The following is a 17398-nucleotide window of genomic DNA, read 5'->3' as shown; positions in this document are numbered from 1 at the left end:
GTCACCTTGTTTAACGTCCAATTTCACTTCATTCTTGTGCCAGAATCGACCTGGCTACGCGCCACTGAGGCCCCCCTCCCATTCACCCGAAGCCTGCCAATTCTCCGACTGGAACGGCACAACGGCACAAACGACCCGGCTGCGGTTTTGGCTATGAGATCTTCGCACTACTCCCCCGGATTTTCGCAGCCTTAATTGGCGCGTTCACTCTCATTCCACCTCCATTTCTCTCGAAGCGGTCACCAGAGTACGACCGGAACCTTTTAGCAGTTTGGCCCGAGGCTCACGGTCCTTCCTGAACGAGGGAAAGAGAGGTTCCATCTTCCTGACGAAGCTCAGGCAGTTCCCGTCACATCCCGTTGCCGTTCTTCGTCGTCGTTTTCGTCATCGTCTCCTTCCCCTTCCTTATCGCTGCGCAACAGAAGCAGCAGCAGCAGCAGCAGCAGCAGCAGCAGCAGCACTAGCCGTCATTGCCGTAGCTGAGCCAAAATTAGTCTGCTCTTACATCGTGAGGAAGGTGTTGCCACAATGTCCTTTGTCGACCTCAAACACATCCCCTGCCCTGCCGGAGACAGGTGCACCGCATTCCAGTGCCTCTTCCAGCATAAAGATGACAGGGATAAGTTGGCGGCTCCTTCAGTCCCGGCACTTAACACGTTAGCAACGTCGGCCAAGAGGCCAACGGATACCACGACGGATGCAACCCAGGATGGCCCTCGGAAACGTCTGAAGGCTGCTCAAGACGTCAAGGACCCCACCAATCCTGCAAGAACACCTCCTTCTGTCAAACTCGCCTCAAAACATGACACCACCACATGGAGACCAGATGACACTTCTTCAACTCTCGCCCGGCCCATCTCACCTCCACCTTTAAATCGCCCATCCTCCTCCTTCCCGGCCGGGAAGAAGCTGCCCCAGTCCAACCTATCCGCACCTTCCTTCGCTTCGTCTGACCTCAAAAAGCCGTTAAATCACTCTGCTCCCACTAGATCCTCTCCTTTAACTGCAGTGAATCACCCGCCCAAACGCAATAGCAGCACCTCATTCACTACCTCTAATCTAAACTCAACTTCAGCCCAGCAAGGCACCACTTCTCTGAACACTCCTTCAACACCCACCACATCCAACACCGAGCAACCACCTAAGCCCAGAAAGCCAGAGGCTCTTACCCCTCGTTTACTCAAATCATCCCCAGCCAAGTTCGATATTCGATACAAGCTCGTGCAGATGCTACACGGCGAATATACTCGCCTCAACAACGAACTCAAGAAGACCGCCAAAGACGCCGAAGAGAAGCAACTCATTCTCACAGACCAAGACCTCATCTGGAGAGTCCTTGACGAAGAGGAGACCACCGCTATCGAGAAAGGCGCCATCTACTCAAACGTAATCAAGAACAAAATCATGCAGTACAAGAAGATGACACTGCTGCAGTGGAAGGACGAGAGGGTCGTCCACTGCCATCAGCAGACCCAGAAAGGCCCTCACAAGAAGCCGCTTGGGTCTCCCAAGAAGATTGTAACTGGGCTGACACCTGCGCAAGAGGTCCAGCTTGTGCGCCACCTCGTCACCCCCATTGACGGTCTCGCCGCCCATGGCTACGTTTCGTCCGTTCCTACCGAGGCCGACATCAACAAGGCCCGTGAGGGTCTCGAGGCCGCCAAGGGCTGGGAGAAGTGTGACCGCTGTGACAAGCGCTTCCAGATGTTCCCTGGCAGAAGAGAAGAGGACGGTGCCCTTGCTTCCGGCGGCACTTGCACTTTCCATTGGGGCAAAACCTACTTCCCCGAGCGCCAACTCGGCGACAGATCCAAGCAACAGAAGCGCTACCGATGCTGCGGTCAGGCAGTTGGAGACTCCGCCGGCTGCTATACCAACCCTCATCATGTCTTCAAAGCTTCAGATCCCAAGCGACTGGCCACCATCCTCAACTACGCCGAGACGCCTGCAAACCCTCATGCACCTTCCGATAGAGCTGTGTGCTTCGACTGCGAAATGTGTTATACGGTTCACGGCCTCGAACTCGTCCGTCTCACAGCCACAGCTTGGCCTACTGGAGAAGAGTTGTTGGACGTCCTCGTCCAACCGGTCGGCGAGATTCTAGACCTCAATTCACGATATTCGGGTGTTTGGCCTGAAGACATGGCGTCTGCAGAGCCATGGTCCGCCAAACGAGAAGACCCTACCCCCGCACAAGCCAAGAAGATGGCTAGTCCCAAGAAGACCAAGAAGAAGATGAAGATTGTATCATCTCCCGAGGTGGCACGCGACCTCTTCTTTTCTCTCATCGCTCCCGACACCCCTCTCATCGGCCACGGTCTGGAAAACGATCTGAACGCCGTCCGCGTCGTACACCCCACAGTCATTGACACGGTCCTTTTGTTCCCCCACAAGCACGGCCTCCCGTATCGCCAGGGTCTGAAGATGCTCATGGACAACCTCCTCAACCGCAAAATCCAGGTTGAGACAGCCGGCAAGGTCCAAGGTCACGACAGTGCGGAGGACGCTAGGGCTGCGGGTGATCTTGTTCGTTTCAAGCTCTTGGAAGAATGGAAGAGCATGAAGCTCAAGGGCTGGAAGCTGAAGGGCAATGAGTTTGTGCCACCTGGCGGAAAGGTGGACGACTTCCATGACCATCTGACAGTGGAGTTCCTTGAGTCTGCCCTTTAGCGGCGGGTTGACTTTGTCCATACTTGAATTTGGGATAATTTTTGGCGTTCAGGAGGACTAGGGGTCCTGGGATGCATTGGGAGGTGTGGAACCGGCATGATGATACCTAGCCCTTGAAAGGGAGTTCCTTAATGATAACGGGTCTTTTCGATCACGTTTTTGTCCCCTGGTGAGCTTTGCATGCGTACAACCAGATACCACGCTACAGTCTCAGGCTGTGGCTAATGTCGAATAAATAGCAGGTTGGTATGCAGTTCCTCGGCCATGACTTACTGGCGCAATTCAAGCTTCTCTCGCCTTTCCATGTCCGGACATCAGCATTTACCATATCTGCGATACGCACAACTGTATACTGGCTCCCTTAATATTAGCATTCCATGCACTCGAGGTAGCATGAGAGAGCCCCATAGTTCATCTAGCCATTAATCGTCCAAGTTTTGCAAATGTAAAGGTCACAGTGCGCATGCTAGACGGCCTTATGGAAGCCTCGGTGTTATGCGTTATTTCGGTTGTGTGCGAATGGTCGTGGGCTTCACGCTACCATTGCCTCAAGGAATTTAAACCGCGGAGGGAGGCTCTCGCCGCATGCCATGAATCGCTGGTAGAGCCTACCCTTGAAACTCCCGAGTAGCCATCATCCGCAAACTAGAAAACTTTGGCTTTTCAAGCTAACGGTCTGCCAGTGACATGAACGGTTCCGTGGCCGTTCGTGGAGATTAAGTGCAATGTTGGGGGAAGATTGGTCTGGCGGACACCCTTTCCGTGCTTCCATTAAGGCACATTTGCAGCGTCTTACCTGCGGCTAGGCGCACCGCGAACAAGATAGGCGGACGATATGCCGCGGCTGCAAGAGGTGGTGTATACAGAGCTTCAGGACCTGGCAATGTTTGAACGCGAAGAACACGGCTGAGCTCCGTCTTGCGGAGAGCATCATTTACGCACACCATCCCATCCCACCACGTCAAGGGGCACTCTCACTGTGTTGGCTAATATGTAAGCATGACTATCATGTAGACGACGACAATAGTACCAATTTTTATGTTTAATGTTTAACTAAGAGTCTCTCGGATTACATTGCCACGGCGGGACCACTTATACGAACCAAGTCCACAGGAGATGGGATCCGAGCGACGCCCCTACTAAATCAGCGCGAACCAAGCCGCTTGTTCGTCAACCGCGCTTTTTGCCATGCGTTACCCGTGGTCACTATTTGGCTCAACCACCCAAACTGACCGGGTTATACGGAAGCGCACAGTTGAGTCTAGTGATGAGATGTCAAGAATATGACTTGTGGCCAGTCCTATGGTTTGGTCGTTCCAGCGCCGACTGACTGGGTACCACGCACATGCATCACGAACTATCACGAACTACGGCTCGAACCGCGGAAAGGCGGTAGAATTCACTGGCCTATGATTACATTGAAGTGGTGACTTGCCTTCAAAGTCTATTGTACAACACTGCCTTTTGTTCTCTCACTGAAGACCCTACACCTCCCCTCATACTCGTAGCACTTTACGGCCGTCCGACGTTCAACAACATCTGACTACCGTTTTTGCCGCCGCTGGGCAAGTAAGCGACATTGGGGTTCGATGAAAGAGTCGCGGCAATTTCTCTGCTAGCTTCGATCTTTCTGATCTGGACGAGACCGTCGCCGTTCTTGGCGATGGCCTTACTGATGGTCTCGGCACTCTCGGCCTCGCCCTCGGCGCGAATGACGTTGGCCTGACGCTCCTGCTCGGCCTTCTCGACGATAAAGCGTGCACGCTCGGCATCCTGCTGAGCAATCTGCTTCTGCTCAACAGCCTTGGTAAACTCCTTGCCGAAGGTCATGTGCGTGATGGAGACGTCCTCGAGGGCGATGTTGAACTCGGCGGCGCGCTTCCTCAGGTCGGAGCTGATGCGCTGTGAGACAGCCTCACGCTGAGTAATGAGCTCTGCGGCGTCGAACTGCGCGACGATCGACTTGAGGACTTCGTTGCCGATGGAGGGGAGGACTCTCTCGTCGTAGTCTTGACCAAGGTTCTAGCGGGGTGGTCAGAATCTTGTGGTCGCTTAGGAGCTTTGACACTGCAAGGCTTACCTGGTAAATCTTAGGGAGAGCCTGAACTTCAGGCCTATGCAGCACACGGAGTGTCAAGCTGACCATCTGGAGATCCTTGCTGCCCGTCGTCGTGGCGATGTTTCTGGGCTTCGTCCGCACATCGAAGACGATGCTCCTCTGCAACCATGGCACAAGGAAATGCGTGCCCTCGTTGATGACGGTATCCTTGACACCAGACAACCTGTCGAAGATAACGGCTCTGGATCCACCCTTGACATCGTAGATTGACGACTGTAGCACCGCTATACCAACGGCCGCAGGGACAGCCATACGGTACGCAAAGCCCAAAGCTTGAGCCATGGTTTCGGAAGCGTGGAAACGGGGGTGGGGGGGGGGGGGTCGACGGGAGATACAATTAACAGAGTTGTGCAGGCTGCTTCTGGAGATCGCGAGCTATTCGACTGGAGCTTTTGGACGTTGGTGGTGGGCTGGTCCTGCAGTGTAAGGACGGATGAAGCTGTCGAAAGCTCCTCTCGCAAGGCAGCGGGAAGCTCCGTCATGGAATTTTGGGCCTGTCGACCGGGGTGGTCGGATGGGTGGTGGTGACGGTTCGAAGGTACAACTGGCGCTAAGCCTTTTTGGGTCGTGCGCCTCAGCGTTCGGGTTCGGCAGGAAGGAGACAAGATTTGAACCTCGTCCGATTCGACCCATCCCGTTCTCCAGCGTAACGACTTTCTACCCGGTAACACATCACCGCCCACCACACGCCGTCACGATGAGACCTACGCAAGCTCTTATGAGTGGACCTAGCGTCCCTCACGGAAAGTACCAGCAGTAAGCGACGCCTCGTCAGACGTCAATTGAAAGCGGAAACAGGAAGGGCGTGCGGGCTTTTCAAAACGGGAGACCACGATGATTCCGCTTGTCCGCCGCGCCTTGCACCACGTTCAATTGCATTTCGAGTGCATTCCACTGACATTTCAATAGCTACCTCGGCTGGTGGGGACACATTGGTACGTTGACCTGCGATATTCTTTTGCTGGCGGAGCACGATGGCGACGCGGCTGAGCGATGCATGATTTCTTTGGATGGAACACCATAGAGAGGAAGGAAATCCATGATCCGCTCATTGACGAAACGATGCGATCTGAAGCAACAATAAACGGAACAACAAGCTGACGGACTTATAGGTGGCGAGAAGCAGAGAGGCATCATCACTTACGGCATTGCCCCCAACCGTCAGAACCCCTTCGCGGGCGCTGCCCACGACGCCGTCTTTAACACCTGGCGCCGCTTCAGCGCGCAGGTCCTTTACTTCCTCCCTCCCCTGGTTGCCGGCTGGTACATCATGGACTGGGCCACTCACCGGTCAGTCGCCTCTTCCGAACGCTACTCCGAAGACGAGTCGAAACAGGTTCTCATACTAACATGCCACACAGCAACCACTACCTGAACTCCAAGCAGGGCCGCGCCGAGTTCAGCGACGAGGAGTAAGCGCGTCTTTCGACAACGGTGAACGATAGGTGCTAGAGGCGGACAACGACTCCCTGTGTCAAAACACATGTATATCAACTACGTAGAGGGGAGATATGGAATAGAACCCCATTTTTGACGATTCTGATACATAAGACCTCGGGTACTACAAAGATATAAAATAGCCACCCTCGTGTATCGGCGAAAGATATTATGTGCTGTTGTTTCTTGAACTCCGCAGGAAAGGTCACTAATGTGATCAGCCTTTGCCGCGGCAGCTAAGGGCTTGTTGGTTCCCATTACCCAAACACATAGCCCTTGCAGCATCTGTATCAAGTGCTTCATCTTGCAAGTTTGCTATTGACTTAAAATTGGCTCCAGTGGGCAAGCGAACAATTCCATAACCACTATGCGCTGACATTTGCGCAATGTCCGGATCATGATTGGTCGAGTCGAGTCGAGTCACGTGAATTGCTCACTGAGAACTTGTATAGCTCTTCCGGCACGGATCTACCGTTCTCCGCGGTATCTCTGCCACTGTGCCACACAAGCTTGCAAGGTGGGGCCCCTCCGAGAAAAAAAAGTTGCATGGGCTCTGCAGGCAAGAGAAAAAAAAAAATCGAGCCTCTGTAATCCGACCTCGTACGAGAAGCTTCAACCACCAGCACGCCGCCGCCGCCAAACCGCCCGAGTCTTCTTCGTCGTCGGAACGTCCACCCTCCCCCTTGCCTCACACTTCGAACCACTCTTTCGTAAAAAAGTTAAAGAAAACCGTTGCAATGGCCGCCGAGAAGCCCGACAGGAAGGAGAAGAAGGACAAGAAGCGCTCTGTGTCTGACGGCGCGATCAAGAAGGACAAGAAGGATAAGAAGGACAAGAAGGATAAGAAGGACAAGAAGGACAAGAAGGACAAGCTCGAGCGCGTTCTCGATGAGCACCTCCAGGCCGACGTCGCCGCTACCGCCGTCGCCAGTGGTGAGATCGCCTCCAAGGCCACCGCCGACGGCCTCCCCGTCGCCGGCGCCCTCGTGCCCTTCGCCGTGCCATTGGCCGACGAGAAGGCCATGAAGAAGGTCATGAAGTCCATCCGCAAGGGTACGTTTCCCCCCCTTTCCAATTTGTCTGCAGAGGTGCTCTCATGCTCTCCCGGCCTGCATCCCTATCGCGCGTAAAGGGGAAAACAGCGTAGGCTAACATGGTGCACCCAAACAGCGGCCAAGAACAACACCCTCAAGCGCGGTGTCAAGGAGGTCGTCAAGACGCTCCGCAAATCCCCCGCCGCCGGCCCCGGCAACACCGCCTTCCCCGGCGTTGTCATCATCGCCGGCGACATCTCCCCCATGGACGTCATCTCCCACCTGCCCGTCCTGTGCGAGGACCACAACGTCCCCTACATCTTCGTCACCTCGCGCGCCGAGCTCGGCGCCGCCGCCAAGACGAAGCGCCCGACCTCCGTCGTGATGGTCTCGGAGAAGCGCTCCGCCGCCGACGCCAAGAAGGCTGAGAAGAAGTCTGACGTCAAGGACGACGAGGAGGACGACGGCGAGGACTACTCCGAGGTCTACTCCGCCCTCGTCAAGCTTGTGCAGAAGGAGACTGCCAAGCAGTCCTTCTGGGCATAGATGCAGATTTGCTGCATAAAGATAATGGACCGGCATCGTATACTTTGCATGCGTGTTTTTGCACACCAAAGTGCATTGCATACAGAGCATTGCGAGGCATAGACTGGACATTCATGAGACCAGGTACGAGGAAAACATCCTTTGGCACGCAAACAAACAACGTCAACGGAGACATATTTATGTCACGCTCGTTACCTCGTCGCTCCAATTGAAATGGAAGCACATGGTTCATGAATGGCAAAACGACTTTTCAGAAGGGGGAGGAGTTGTATTATATGCACGCTTCCTTTTTTTTTTTTTTTGCCAATGCGGCGCCGGACATACGGGAAAACTGGCTGGAAAAAAAGACATCATCGGCGTTCTAGGGCAAGTGTTTGTTTGCATTGAGCAAGCTGGCCTATGCCACTTCTGCTTGAACCAAAATAAATGATTTTCAATCATTGCAACCTCCGTTGGAACCTTTAGGGTGCGGAGGTGTGGAGGAACTTGCATCTGCTTCTTCAGACACGAGGTGTCAAGAGCACGCCCGAGTGATGCTGTGAACAGGTGTCATGTGTGAAAGCAAGCAACTCTAAGTTACCGTCTTGTTGACTTTGGTAAAAACACGTCTTTTATGTCAGCCCCATTACCGCACCGGTCACCACCCATCGTCCACTGCCCTAGCCTCTTGCTAGGATCAGAATGCGCCTGCCGACCTGACAACCAAGATCAATCTCGTATAGCCATATTATTACACCCTGAAGTGGATGTTAGACGAGTGCAATGTACCTTTGCAGGAACGCATTTCTTCGCATTTCTTCGCAAAACTACCATCATATGCACGACTGGAACGAACAGTTGGGATGATTTGTCGATTATAAAAGAAAAACCATGCCTCTGAGCAGACGTAAAGTGTAGGTACACATGGCAATGACCCTAGCCGCAATAACGGGCTCTCTTTTAACTCCATGACCTCATCCCATGCGACCCAATGACAATAACACAAGCGAACGCATTCGCGGAACGCTCAATGGAGTTTATAAAACATTAACCCTTTAGTTGAAGGGGTTGGTGCGAGTTCCCCACCAAGTGAGGAAGACTGACAGGCCAACAGTCTCGATCACCTTGGCCAAGATGCTGACACCGACGGTGTCGACAGGGCGCTTCTCGACGAAGACCTGGGAGATGTACTGCGTTTTGTTAGCTATAACTTCGTAGTGAGACAAGACAAAATGATTGCCATACACCGGGAGCAGAGGTAGCGAAGAAGATCAGGGAGCCGAGGTAGGCAGCACCCTTGTAGGAGAGAGTGCCAGTGGCGTTGATGAGGGCACCGACACCGTACGACTGGAGGGCAGATCCAACGAGGGAGGTACCCCAAGCGACAGCGGCGCCCTGGGCCTCCTTGGAGCGAACAAACTCCTCCTTGGTGTTGGCAGCCTTGGCACGCTGGTAAGTCGAACCGAAAATGGGGGTCAAGACTGTCAGGGACTTGGATTAGCTGATGCGATTTGAGGTGGGTGATTTCAAGGTGTCAAATAGATTCGCATACCAGCGAGCTCAGCCGTGTGGTTGAAGATAGTGCCAAGGGCAATAGCCGAAGGCTTGACCGGGGGGAGGTCTGTTCAGAGGAGTGGTTAGCAAGCTATTCGCGTTTCTTTTAACCAAGTCTTGATGTAAAATTCGAGCTTATGATCTCAAGTCCAACAAAAACATGTTGTCTCTTTCGCTCGGGTAACGACGGGTGTGGCCAGGAGATTTGGAAATGTTCGAACCGAGTCCGAAGATCATTGTCTTGGAGAAGGGGCTTGAACTTACAGTGCAGAGACATGGTTGCTGATATTGGGTATCTTGTGGTGTGAAGAAGTCAATAATCGATTGGACTGTGAGAGTAACGTAAACAAAAGTTCGGGAGAAGAAGGGCGAGAGGGCTGGCTTTTATGTGCTAGGAGGTGCCAGGTGGGCGGGTATGAGCTACTTGTGACCTCAGCCTCTGCATGCAAGACTTGCTTTGGTAGCCGGAGCAAGGCAAGTGTTCGTCTCTAGGCGAAACAGGAGCTAACTAACACATGGAGCTGGTTGGGGGGGGGGGGGGGGGGGGGGTGATTGGAAAGGAGGCACAGCCAGCCGGATCGGAGTCTCATTCCATCATCGGTCGTTCCTGGACTGGGCTGGGCTGGGCACCTGTCTTCTGCTACTTTTGCCTTTCCCTTTTCCCAGGCAAAAGGCGTATGAGCTACGTACATTAGAGACAGCTGGACAGGGGGTGGTTGGTTGGTACCGAGAGACATGTCACAGCGTGCTCTTCCTTCTTGCTCCGGATTGTGTGGTAGTGCAACTTCTGCTGCCGGTTACCTCCTGCTGCGTTTGGTTGGGTGTCCCAAGCTTCCGCGCTTTCTCTCGAAAAGCTGTCGATGTTGTCGTGGTGTCGTCACCTGTGCCGTGATGTCATGACCTTCACCCCCGCCGAATCCACCCTAGACCCACCCATGCTCCGACAATTGGGCGAGACCGTCAAAGACCATTTCTTCCTAGCCGTGTACGGATACCCCCGGCCATAGTTACCTATGCGTTTCTAGCCCGTCTCTCTACCCCTGCCATGTGCCTGCACTCTGACAATTGCAGAACTCAGTGCATGGCACCCGCGCTGGGAAAACCCATACGGGAGAGCTTATGAATACATGGAGCAATATGACCGAGATGGCCCAGATGGAACCTCGTGTTATGCCCTCCTGGCCGATGTAAATACATCTGTCCCCTTCCCCCAATTGGGCATGATACTTGTACTGTGTATTTTCGACTGTGTTAGATTATCATTGTGTACCTGTGCGACCTTAAGAGGAATCGCTTTGTATATCATATATGTACTTCACCTTGGTATGGAGACGCCTCAACCGGGGTAGCTGTGCTGTGTCTTACGTACACGTTGTATCATTCCAATGTGGTAGGTGAGTGAGCCGGTCGCCAAACTTGTCCAGCAGAAGTCAACTTGGACAAAGGCCGGCTAGACAAGTAAGGGATAAAATTCAAGGCAAAGGGAAAGCGTGACACAACCGGGATGACGAACGATCAATGTCAACACCGACCAGAAAGAATATTTACAGGCACTTGAGAACCAAACATGCCTTTTCAGACAAGAACCCCGGCTAGACCTCGGCGACCGATAAAAGGTTGGTGACCTGGCATGTATTTCTGAAGCTTCACAGAACCGTGTCGACATTACGCCGTGCCGCACAAGAACTCCTCTTCCCATCATTTTATCAACATATTAATACAGGCCTACACGACGTAGTTGACGCCGCTGTGTTCGCCTCGCTATTTCCATGCCAGTACACCAAGCAATCCTTCTAAAGACTCCAAATTCTATGCCATATGCTGACCGTCCTCGCCTCCACGCAGTGCAAGCAGTGCCCTCACGTCCGAAACATACTGCAAACCTTCGAGCAGTGGCACCAGGTGTAAGAGGTCGTTGTCCGTCGGATCGTTGATCCAGCCTTGGATAGGAATCGCATTGTCTGTTGCAGGACTCGTGTTAGACCGCATTCTCGACACCCAGGTAGAACGTGCCGATCCCGCATACCTTGATGAAACATATAACTCAACGGACTATTGTCCAAGATCATAACCTTGCTCAAGTCCGGCTCAACCGAACTGAGGTCTTTGATAAAGGCTCCTTGTCGGAATGTGCAGTGTTGTCTATAGTACCTCGCCGAGAAGAACTTCCTCTCTGCTTCCAACCAGTCGATGACCGGATCCGCGTATTCTTGAACCGAGGCTGTGAAGACAACTAGATTGTACCACTTGCAAACCTGGACACAAATGTTAGCAAGTCGGCAACCCTTGGGCGGTTTGCGACAGCTTCTTACTCGACGCAGGAAGTCATCGCAGTGCGGGCGTTTGTTGACCCAATAGAGGATCGGATGCTGCGGCCCGATGGATGTCTGTCCACCGGCGCCTACGTAGGTTTGGTTTAGTCTCACTTCGACCATGTGCCCAGTGCTCATGCGTCCGCCCTTGGACATGCTGTGAATCAGAGTTTCATCAAGGTCTAGGATGAGCGTCTTCTGGTATTTGGGATCGGTCGAAGGCTCGAGGTTGAGGTACGAGGGTTGTCGGCGAGGAATCAGGGGCCGAGGCGGAGCGGGCGTCTTGGGGTACCTAGTCAGCGCGCCTGCGGGAGATGTCGGCGACTTGAGCTGGGCAGATATGTCGGATGTACCAGATTGGCTGTTGCCCTTAGAGCGTGCTGCGGCAGACTGCGACTTCCTGTGCTTACGCTGAGGCAGAGCATCATCGCTGTGTAGTTTTATGCGTATAGATCTTCGGGCAGGCGCAATCTCTTCGGAAGCAGATGCTGAACGGGAATGCCGACTAGAAGAGCCCCGGCCATGACGGTCGGCTTCTGATTCTGATTCGGAAGATATGCCTGAAGAAGAAGACCCTGAAGAACCCATCGGTCTTGAGTAAGCAACACCACCATATCCGGTGCTCCCCTGGCGACCCGACTTTTCGTTCATGGTGTCAGGGTAGCCCGTCGCAAGCTTCTTGTTTCCTCCGTGAAATCCGAACAGTCTTCTGAGTGGGAGGAGGGGTGAAAAGTTGCCTGCCTCGTCGTAAAGGCATGCGATCAGGTACACCCCCGGAGCAGCCAAAGTGGACAAGACCCAGCGAAGCGAATTGATGAAGCCTGCAGCAATGCGCCGAGGCAGAGAGTGCCAAGTAGTCGATCTCAAGCCTGAAGCTTTCGATTCCCCTATGAGCGGTGTTGCTTCGCTGACGAGATCCATTCCATGGGCGTTGTTGCGCTGCTCAAAGGCGGATTTCTCAAGCGGAAACGTCTCGTCATCCTGATCGTCGTCGTCGTTTTTCTCTGCGTTTTCGCCACCGCGCTGATTGTCGGATTGCACGGCTAAGCCAAGGGAGCTGATTGAGTTGGATCGCGAAGCAACCGGGCTCGGCGGCGGAGAGACGCGAGAGGTGATGATGTTTAAGGAGTTCATCTTTGAAAGCATGTACAATCCATGAGGCATGAAGGCTCGACGACGGGTAGCTGATCAGAAACAGAAAGTTGGGAGAAACCGAGGATCTATAGTAAGGGGTGGTATCGGTGGACAGGAATGTTCCAGACGTTCCGCGCGATGGAGGATGCGATGGGCGAGTATTCGCGTCAAGGAAAAGGGGGTGTCGTGCAGAAAGTTGACGGACGCAGCAATCCAAGGGAACGAGTGTATCGGTGCCAGTCGTATGTTAGTTCGTCGCAGAGATTCTGATCGAGGGCGGATTTGCGACGGGTCGGGAATCGAGTCTGCGACGGCCGAGAAGAGTCCAAATCGTGGGTTGGCGGAATGGATCTTGCCCCAAATCCAAGTCCAATGAATGGCAACTCTCAGTTCGCCATGAACGATCAACGAGACTTCAAAAAATTGGGCACAAGGGGGCGGCGCTAGCGAAAAGGGTTCGTCAGTCGGTGCTAACGAATGCTGGAAGCGATATGTGGTCGTCAACGCAAGCCTGGCGACTGGGCCGTGTGTGTAGAGAGAAGAGGTGTCGAGCGTAAAAGGGTCCGTCGGGCTCTCGGGAGTTGGAGGTATCGAGGCGGCCGAGATACGGTAGCGTCCACAGACAACGGTTGAGTTGGACAGGGTAGCTGCTTGCTGATTGGAGGTGCCAATCAAGCGTCTATAGAGCCTAGAGTCTAAGAGGGTCCAATTTGTTTCGCACGACGTGCGAGCGGAAGCCACGGAAGGGAAGCGGAAGCGAATGGGGGGTAAACAGCAACAAGTAATAGCTCAACACTCTGCAAGTCTGCTGCTGGGTTTGGCAGGGTTGGACCGTGGTTGTACCTACTTGGGACGGTTCGGTGCTGGTGCAGCTACGTAGCGACGGTCGGTATTGGACCAGCGCAGGCAGTGCTGAGGGGGTGGTCTACAGTACCGTCCAGTCCAGCGATGCGAGGGTAGCAGCAGCAGGAGGATACTGGGGTTACACTGCCTGCTGACCCTTGTGGGGGATGGTGGACTGCGGAATAAAGATAGGTTCACGTGTCGGATCTCGAGCCATCCAATTCCACTTTGGGGCGCTACTTCTTATTTTCTTCTGTCACGTTGCGTCTTCTCTTCCCACCTGCCAGTCAGTCATTCAGCGCACTTTTTTTTTGGGGGGGGGGGGGGGGGGGGGGGGGGGGGAGTGCCAGCTACTGCCAAGACTACGTAATTGATGCACCTCAGCCCACATTCCGAGGTACCTACCTACCTATCTTCCCCAACACAACACAACCTCTGAAGGTCCCTAAGTACCTTGATAAAGGCACCTAAGTCTACCATATGGGTAGGTACCCAGCTAGCTACGATTTATCTCCCGACAGCCCTCCCACCTTAGAGATAATTCCCCTTGATTGGGAGGCTGAAAGAAGTTTTTATCGACTTTGACCATGGCCTCAGATGTGATTGAATGCGTCCATCAGCCGATTCCCGAGTTGACCCTGGTTGACATGTGCGTTTTTCATGTGAAAGAGAGCAACTCCACTTTTGCCTTTGTTGTTGTTGAGACTTTTTGATTGAACGGAGCTGGGGCAGACAGGGCTCGAATTGGGGGAACCAGTTCGTAGCAGCTACAATACAGTGCTCCTCGAGTGTCTGCGGGATTACGGGCCTTTTGAGTGTCGCGACTCCGGCCCATATATCCATTCGTATCCGTGTTCTATTGCTGCCCAGCCATTCGTCCTTCGTTGATTGATAGTCCACCCAATCTTCGACTTTGACAACAGTTCCCCTCCTTCTTCCAAATTCTACCTAGTGCGAAAGTGACTAAACTGCCAGAGAAATGGGCGGCACACTGTTGATTCCGTTCTCTGGATACGTCGATGTGACAAAGGAAGGAGAGCCGTATAGGACGATTAGGCAGAATAGTAGCGTGGCCATAGGTACGCCGTTTCAATTATTTGGGCCTCGCTACCTTTAATGCGCGCGAGGACAGCTCCAGTTCCGTCAAACACAACTAAGTTGCGCTGCATTGGCCTATGCTGTGCTGGAATTTCCAGTTGTTGCGTTGCATTCTTGAACAGCTGTTGCAGACTGTCTAAACGGGTCGTAATGCTAACCCTAAGCTTCACGAAGCCTGTCAAGTGATGTTCTAGTAGCCTTCCATGCCATGCCAAACGAGGTTGCAGCTCAAAGTGAGGTGCGTTCATGCAACGCATTGGTCTTCCAACTTTTGCCTTACAAGAGATCGAATAGCGATTGCCGGCGATTGCCGTCTGCTGACCGGCAAGTTCGGAACCAATGGGACACTCGCGCGCGCGCGCGCGCGCGCACGTTCGTCGATAAAGATGCGTCCACGCCTAGTCTTAGCAAGGGAGCGCTTGGCTCAAATAGTGCGACGGAGATGGAATCAAATTCCAGGCGAGCAAATCGCCAAAGGTAAGCGTCAACTGAAAGATCTGGGCGAATTGGCTCTCAAGGCACATCTATATGCTGCCATTCTTCTCCCTTTCTAGCGAGCGGCACTCTCATGGGAATAGTCTACACCTGGCTCGTCAAGATGACGGGCAGCTCGGGCGCCCTAACGCATCACTTACAGCGGCGGTTCAGTCACCAACGTCATTTTGCAGCGATGGAGGGGTATTTGTTCAGTGGTGAGGTGACATTGGGCACCTTGCCCTCTGCACGGCTTGCTTCGGTCCGAGCTTCGCACGAACCCCAGCGAAGCCGCCCCCTGCCACCAGCTGTCTCCGGAGCCGGCAGTCATCCAATGCCCCTCGAATTTTTTAGCGTGACAGGGAGTGGTTGACTGTCCCTCCACAGCTTCGTTGTTGAGTCACAACCGTTTGTGCACAATTTCCAATTCACTATCTGGACCCTACCAACCTACGAGAACTGCCATTGCATTGCGCATTCACCTGCTGCAGCAAACGACGGCCATCGCATTGATTCCAAAACTTCACTTGCGACTCTAGTGATCTACAGACTATCTCCCAAAATAATTTGCGACGGCCCCGCCATCACAACCCCCTAGCAGTCTGTGACCGAAAATGGCGACCCTGAAGCCCAGCGTGGGGGATCTCGAGCGGTATCTGAAGACCCTCAAGGGTAAACCATTGGAAGCGTCAATCGACAGTCTGATCTCGTATGGGCTCCCCCAGCAACATCACATAACAGTCAACTAACCAATCAACGGTGCAGCCTCTTGAAGAGAAGACAGATCCAGGGCTCCGAGCTCTGCGCCGTCGCGACCGCACACATTCTCCTTCAGGTCGTCGCCAAGGCAAAATGGACCGACGCCGACACCCTGTTGGAAAAAGTTCAGCAGATTGGCCTGCGTCTCATCGCTGCTCAGCCCAAGGAATTAGTGGTTGGCAACATCGTTAGACGCGTGTTGGGCCTGATCCGGGATGAGGCTGCGGAAGACCGAAACGAGGACATCAGCGAGACCGCCACAGAGGCAGGATTGACACCGACGGCAGCAGTGCCAGACCCCTCGAAGCTGGAGCATCAATGGCCCCCCTCTACCTACACCAAACAGGATGCTGGCGCAGACTACATATCAAGCGGCCCGAGACCAGTTCGCCCTGGCGCCCTCACCTCCGCAAGCTCCTTCCATGTTTCAAAGTCCCTATTCTCTCTCCTCGAGGCCTCTCCCCCGATGGACGCTAGCGGCATCATGGCGGGCTCGCCCTTTGGCAAGGACTCGGGTGCATCAACTCCCCTCCGTGGACAGTCGACAAGAACACACGCTTTGAGATCAGAGGTTATTGAGGGTATCGAGGAGCTCAAGGACGAAATCGGCCAGGTCGACGACCAGATCGCTGCGGCTGCAGACGTCCAGATTCACCCCGGTGACTATGTGCTTGTACACCAGCCCTCGGCCACAGTCCAAAAATTCATCTTGCGCGCCGCGACAAGAAGGAAGTTCACCGTCTTTATTGCCGTCGGAAGTGCCTGCAGACCGGCCGGCGAGACGCCCTATGCGTCGTTTAGGAAGAAGCTAAGCGCAGCAGGCATCAGTGCCATCAGCATCTTGAATGGCGGCCTGATGGCCTATATGCCACGTATCAACAAGGTCATCTTGAGCGCAAGGGCTGTACTGGCCAACGGCGGCATTCTGACAGATGCGGGAGCCGGAGTTATTGCGCGCGCAGCCAAGGAGCAGGGCAACCCGGTCATCATTCTCAGTGGTGTTTACAAGCTCTGCCCAGAGAGCTACTTTGACGAAGAGAGTCTTGTCGAATGGGGTAGCTCCATGGGCCACGTGGACTTTGCAGACGGGGCCATGGTCAACGGTGTCGACGTTCGGAGTGCTGTTAGCGAGTTTGTGCCTCCCGAACTGCTCGACACCTACATCACGAACCTGTAAGTTTGATAGGCGCATGTGTATGGTGGTGGGTCACAACTAACAAGTGCATAGCGGTGCGCACTCTCGCAATCACCTTTCGACCATCATCGCAGACCACTATAAACCGGAAGACGTTGATTTCCACCTCTGGAGCACTGAGGCTGAGCGATGAGGAGGTGTCGACGGAAGTACGTCACAAGAAACGCCTTGGCGCATTTAAACCTTGTTGGGACACGACAGCGGTGTCCACGGTCCTGGCAGTGACTCGCGGCTCAAGCAGCGA

General features: G+C 53.8%; 7 protein-coding genes across 7 annotated transcripts; 4 read left to right on the top strand and 3 right to left on the bottom strand.

The window, feature by feature from the left end:
• Positions 1 to 528: 528 nt before the first annotated feature.
• GLRG_07495 (exonuclease) lies at positions 529 to 2670 on the top strand (the record flags this gene model as incomplete). Its single annotated transcript, XM_008098180.1, has 1 exon — positions 529 to 2670. One exon carries the CDS (start codon positions 529 to 531, stop codon positions 2668 to 2670), a length of 2142 nt encoding a protein of 713 aa, XP_008096371.1.
• Positions 2671 to 4182: 1512 nt separating this feature from the next.
• GLRG_07494 (SPFH domain/Band 7 family protein) lies at positions 4183 to 5071 on the bottom strand (the record flags this gene model as incomplete). Its single annotated transcript, XM_008098179.1, has 2 exons — positions 4183 to 4692; positions 4751 to 5071. The coding sequence occupies 2 exons, from the start codon at positions 5069 to 5071 to the stop codon at positions 4183 to 4185; spliced, it is 831 nt and encodes a 276-aa protein (XP_008096370.1).
• Positions 5072 to 5486: 415 nt separating this feature from the next.
• Positions 5487 to 6205, top strand: GLRG_07493 (UcrQ family protein; the record flags this gene model as incomplete). Its single annotated transcript, XM_008098178.1, has 4 exons — positions 5487 to 5545; positions 5699 to 5724; positions 5902 to 6079; positions 6151 to 6205. The coding sequence occupies 4 exons, from the start codon at positions 5487 to 5489 to the stop codon at positions 6203 to 6205; spliced, it is 318 nt and encodes a 105-aa protein (XP_008096369.1).
• Positions 6206 to 6963: 758 nt separating this feature from the next.
• Positions 6964 to 7806, top strand: GLRG_07492 (ribosomal protein L7Ae/L30e/S12e/Gadd45 family protein; the record flags this gene model as incomplete). The annotated part of the gene is made up of 2 exons (XM_008098177.1): positions 6964 to 7279; positions 7397 to 7806. 2 exons carry the CDS (start codon positions 6964 to 6966, stop codon positions 7804 to 7806), a joined length of 726 nt encoding a protein of 241 aa, XP_008096368.1.
• A 1034-nt stretch (positions 7807 to 8840) lies between these two features.
• Positions 8841 to 9616, bottom strand: GLRG_07491 (uncharacterized protein; the record flags this gene model as incomplete). The annotated part of the gene is made up of 4 exons (XM_008098176.1): positions 8841 to 8975; positions 9031 to 9266; positions 9338 to 9406; positions 9604 to 9616. The coding sequence occupies 4 exons, from the start codon at positions 9614 to 9616 to the stop codon at positions 8841 to 8843; spliced, it is 453 nt and encodes a 150-aa protein (XP_008096367.1).
• A 1532-nt stretch (positions 9617 to 11148) lies between these two features.
• Positions 11149 to 12785, bottom strand: GLRG_07490 (dullard-like phosphatase domain-containing protein; the record flags this gene model as incomplete). The annotated part of the gene is made up of 3 exons (XM_008098175.1): positions 11149 to 11300; positions 11366 to 11594; positions 11652 to 12785. The coding sequence occupies 3 exons, from the start codon at positions 12783 to 12785 to the stop codon at positions 11149 to 11151; spliced, it is 1515 nt and encodes a 504-aa protein (XP_008096366.1).
• A 3029-nt stretch (positions 12786 to 15814) lies between these two features.
• On the top strand, positions 15815 to 17287 carry GLRG_07489 (initiation factor 2 subunit family protein; the record flags this gene model as incomplete). Its single annotated transcript, XM_008098174.1, has 3 exons — positions 15815 to 15909; positions 15966 to 17132; positions 17188 to 17287. The coding sequence occupies 3 exons, from the start codon at positions 15815 to 15817 to the stop codon at positions 17285 to 17287; spliced, it is 1362 nt and encodes a 453-aa protein (XP_008096365.1).
• Between the last annotated feature and the right edge of the window lie 111 nt (positions 17288 to 17398).

Source organism: Colletotrichum graminicola (assembly GCF_000149035.1).
Source record: "Colletotrichum graminicola M1.001 genomic scaffold supercont1.31, whole genome shotgun sequence".
In the NCBI taxonomy this organism is placed as follows: Eukaryota; Fungi; Ascomycota; class Sordariomycetes; order Glomerellales; family Glomerellaceae; genus Colletotrichum; species Colletotrichum graminicola.
Note: the sequence above shows the minus strand (reverse complement) of the source record. Positions and strands in the feature narration are given on the sequence as shown.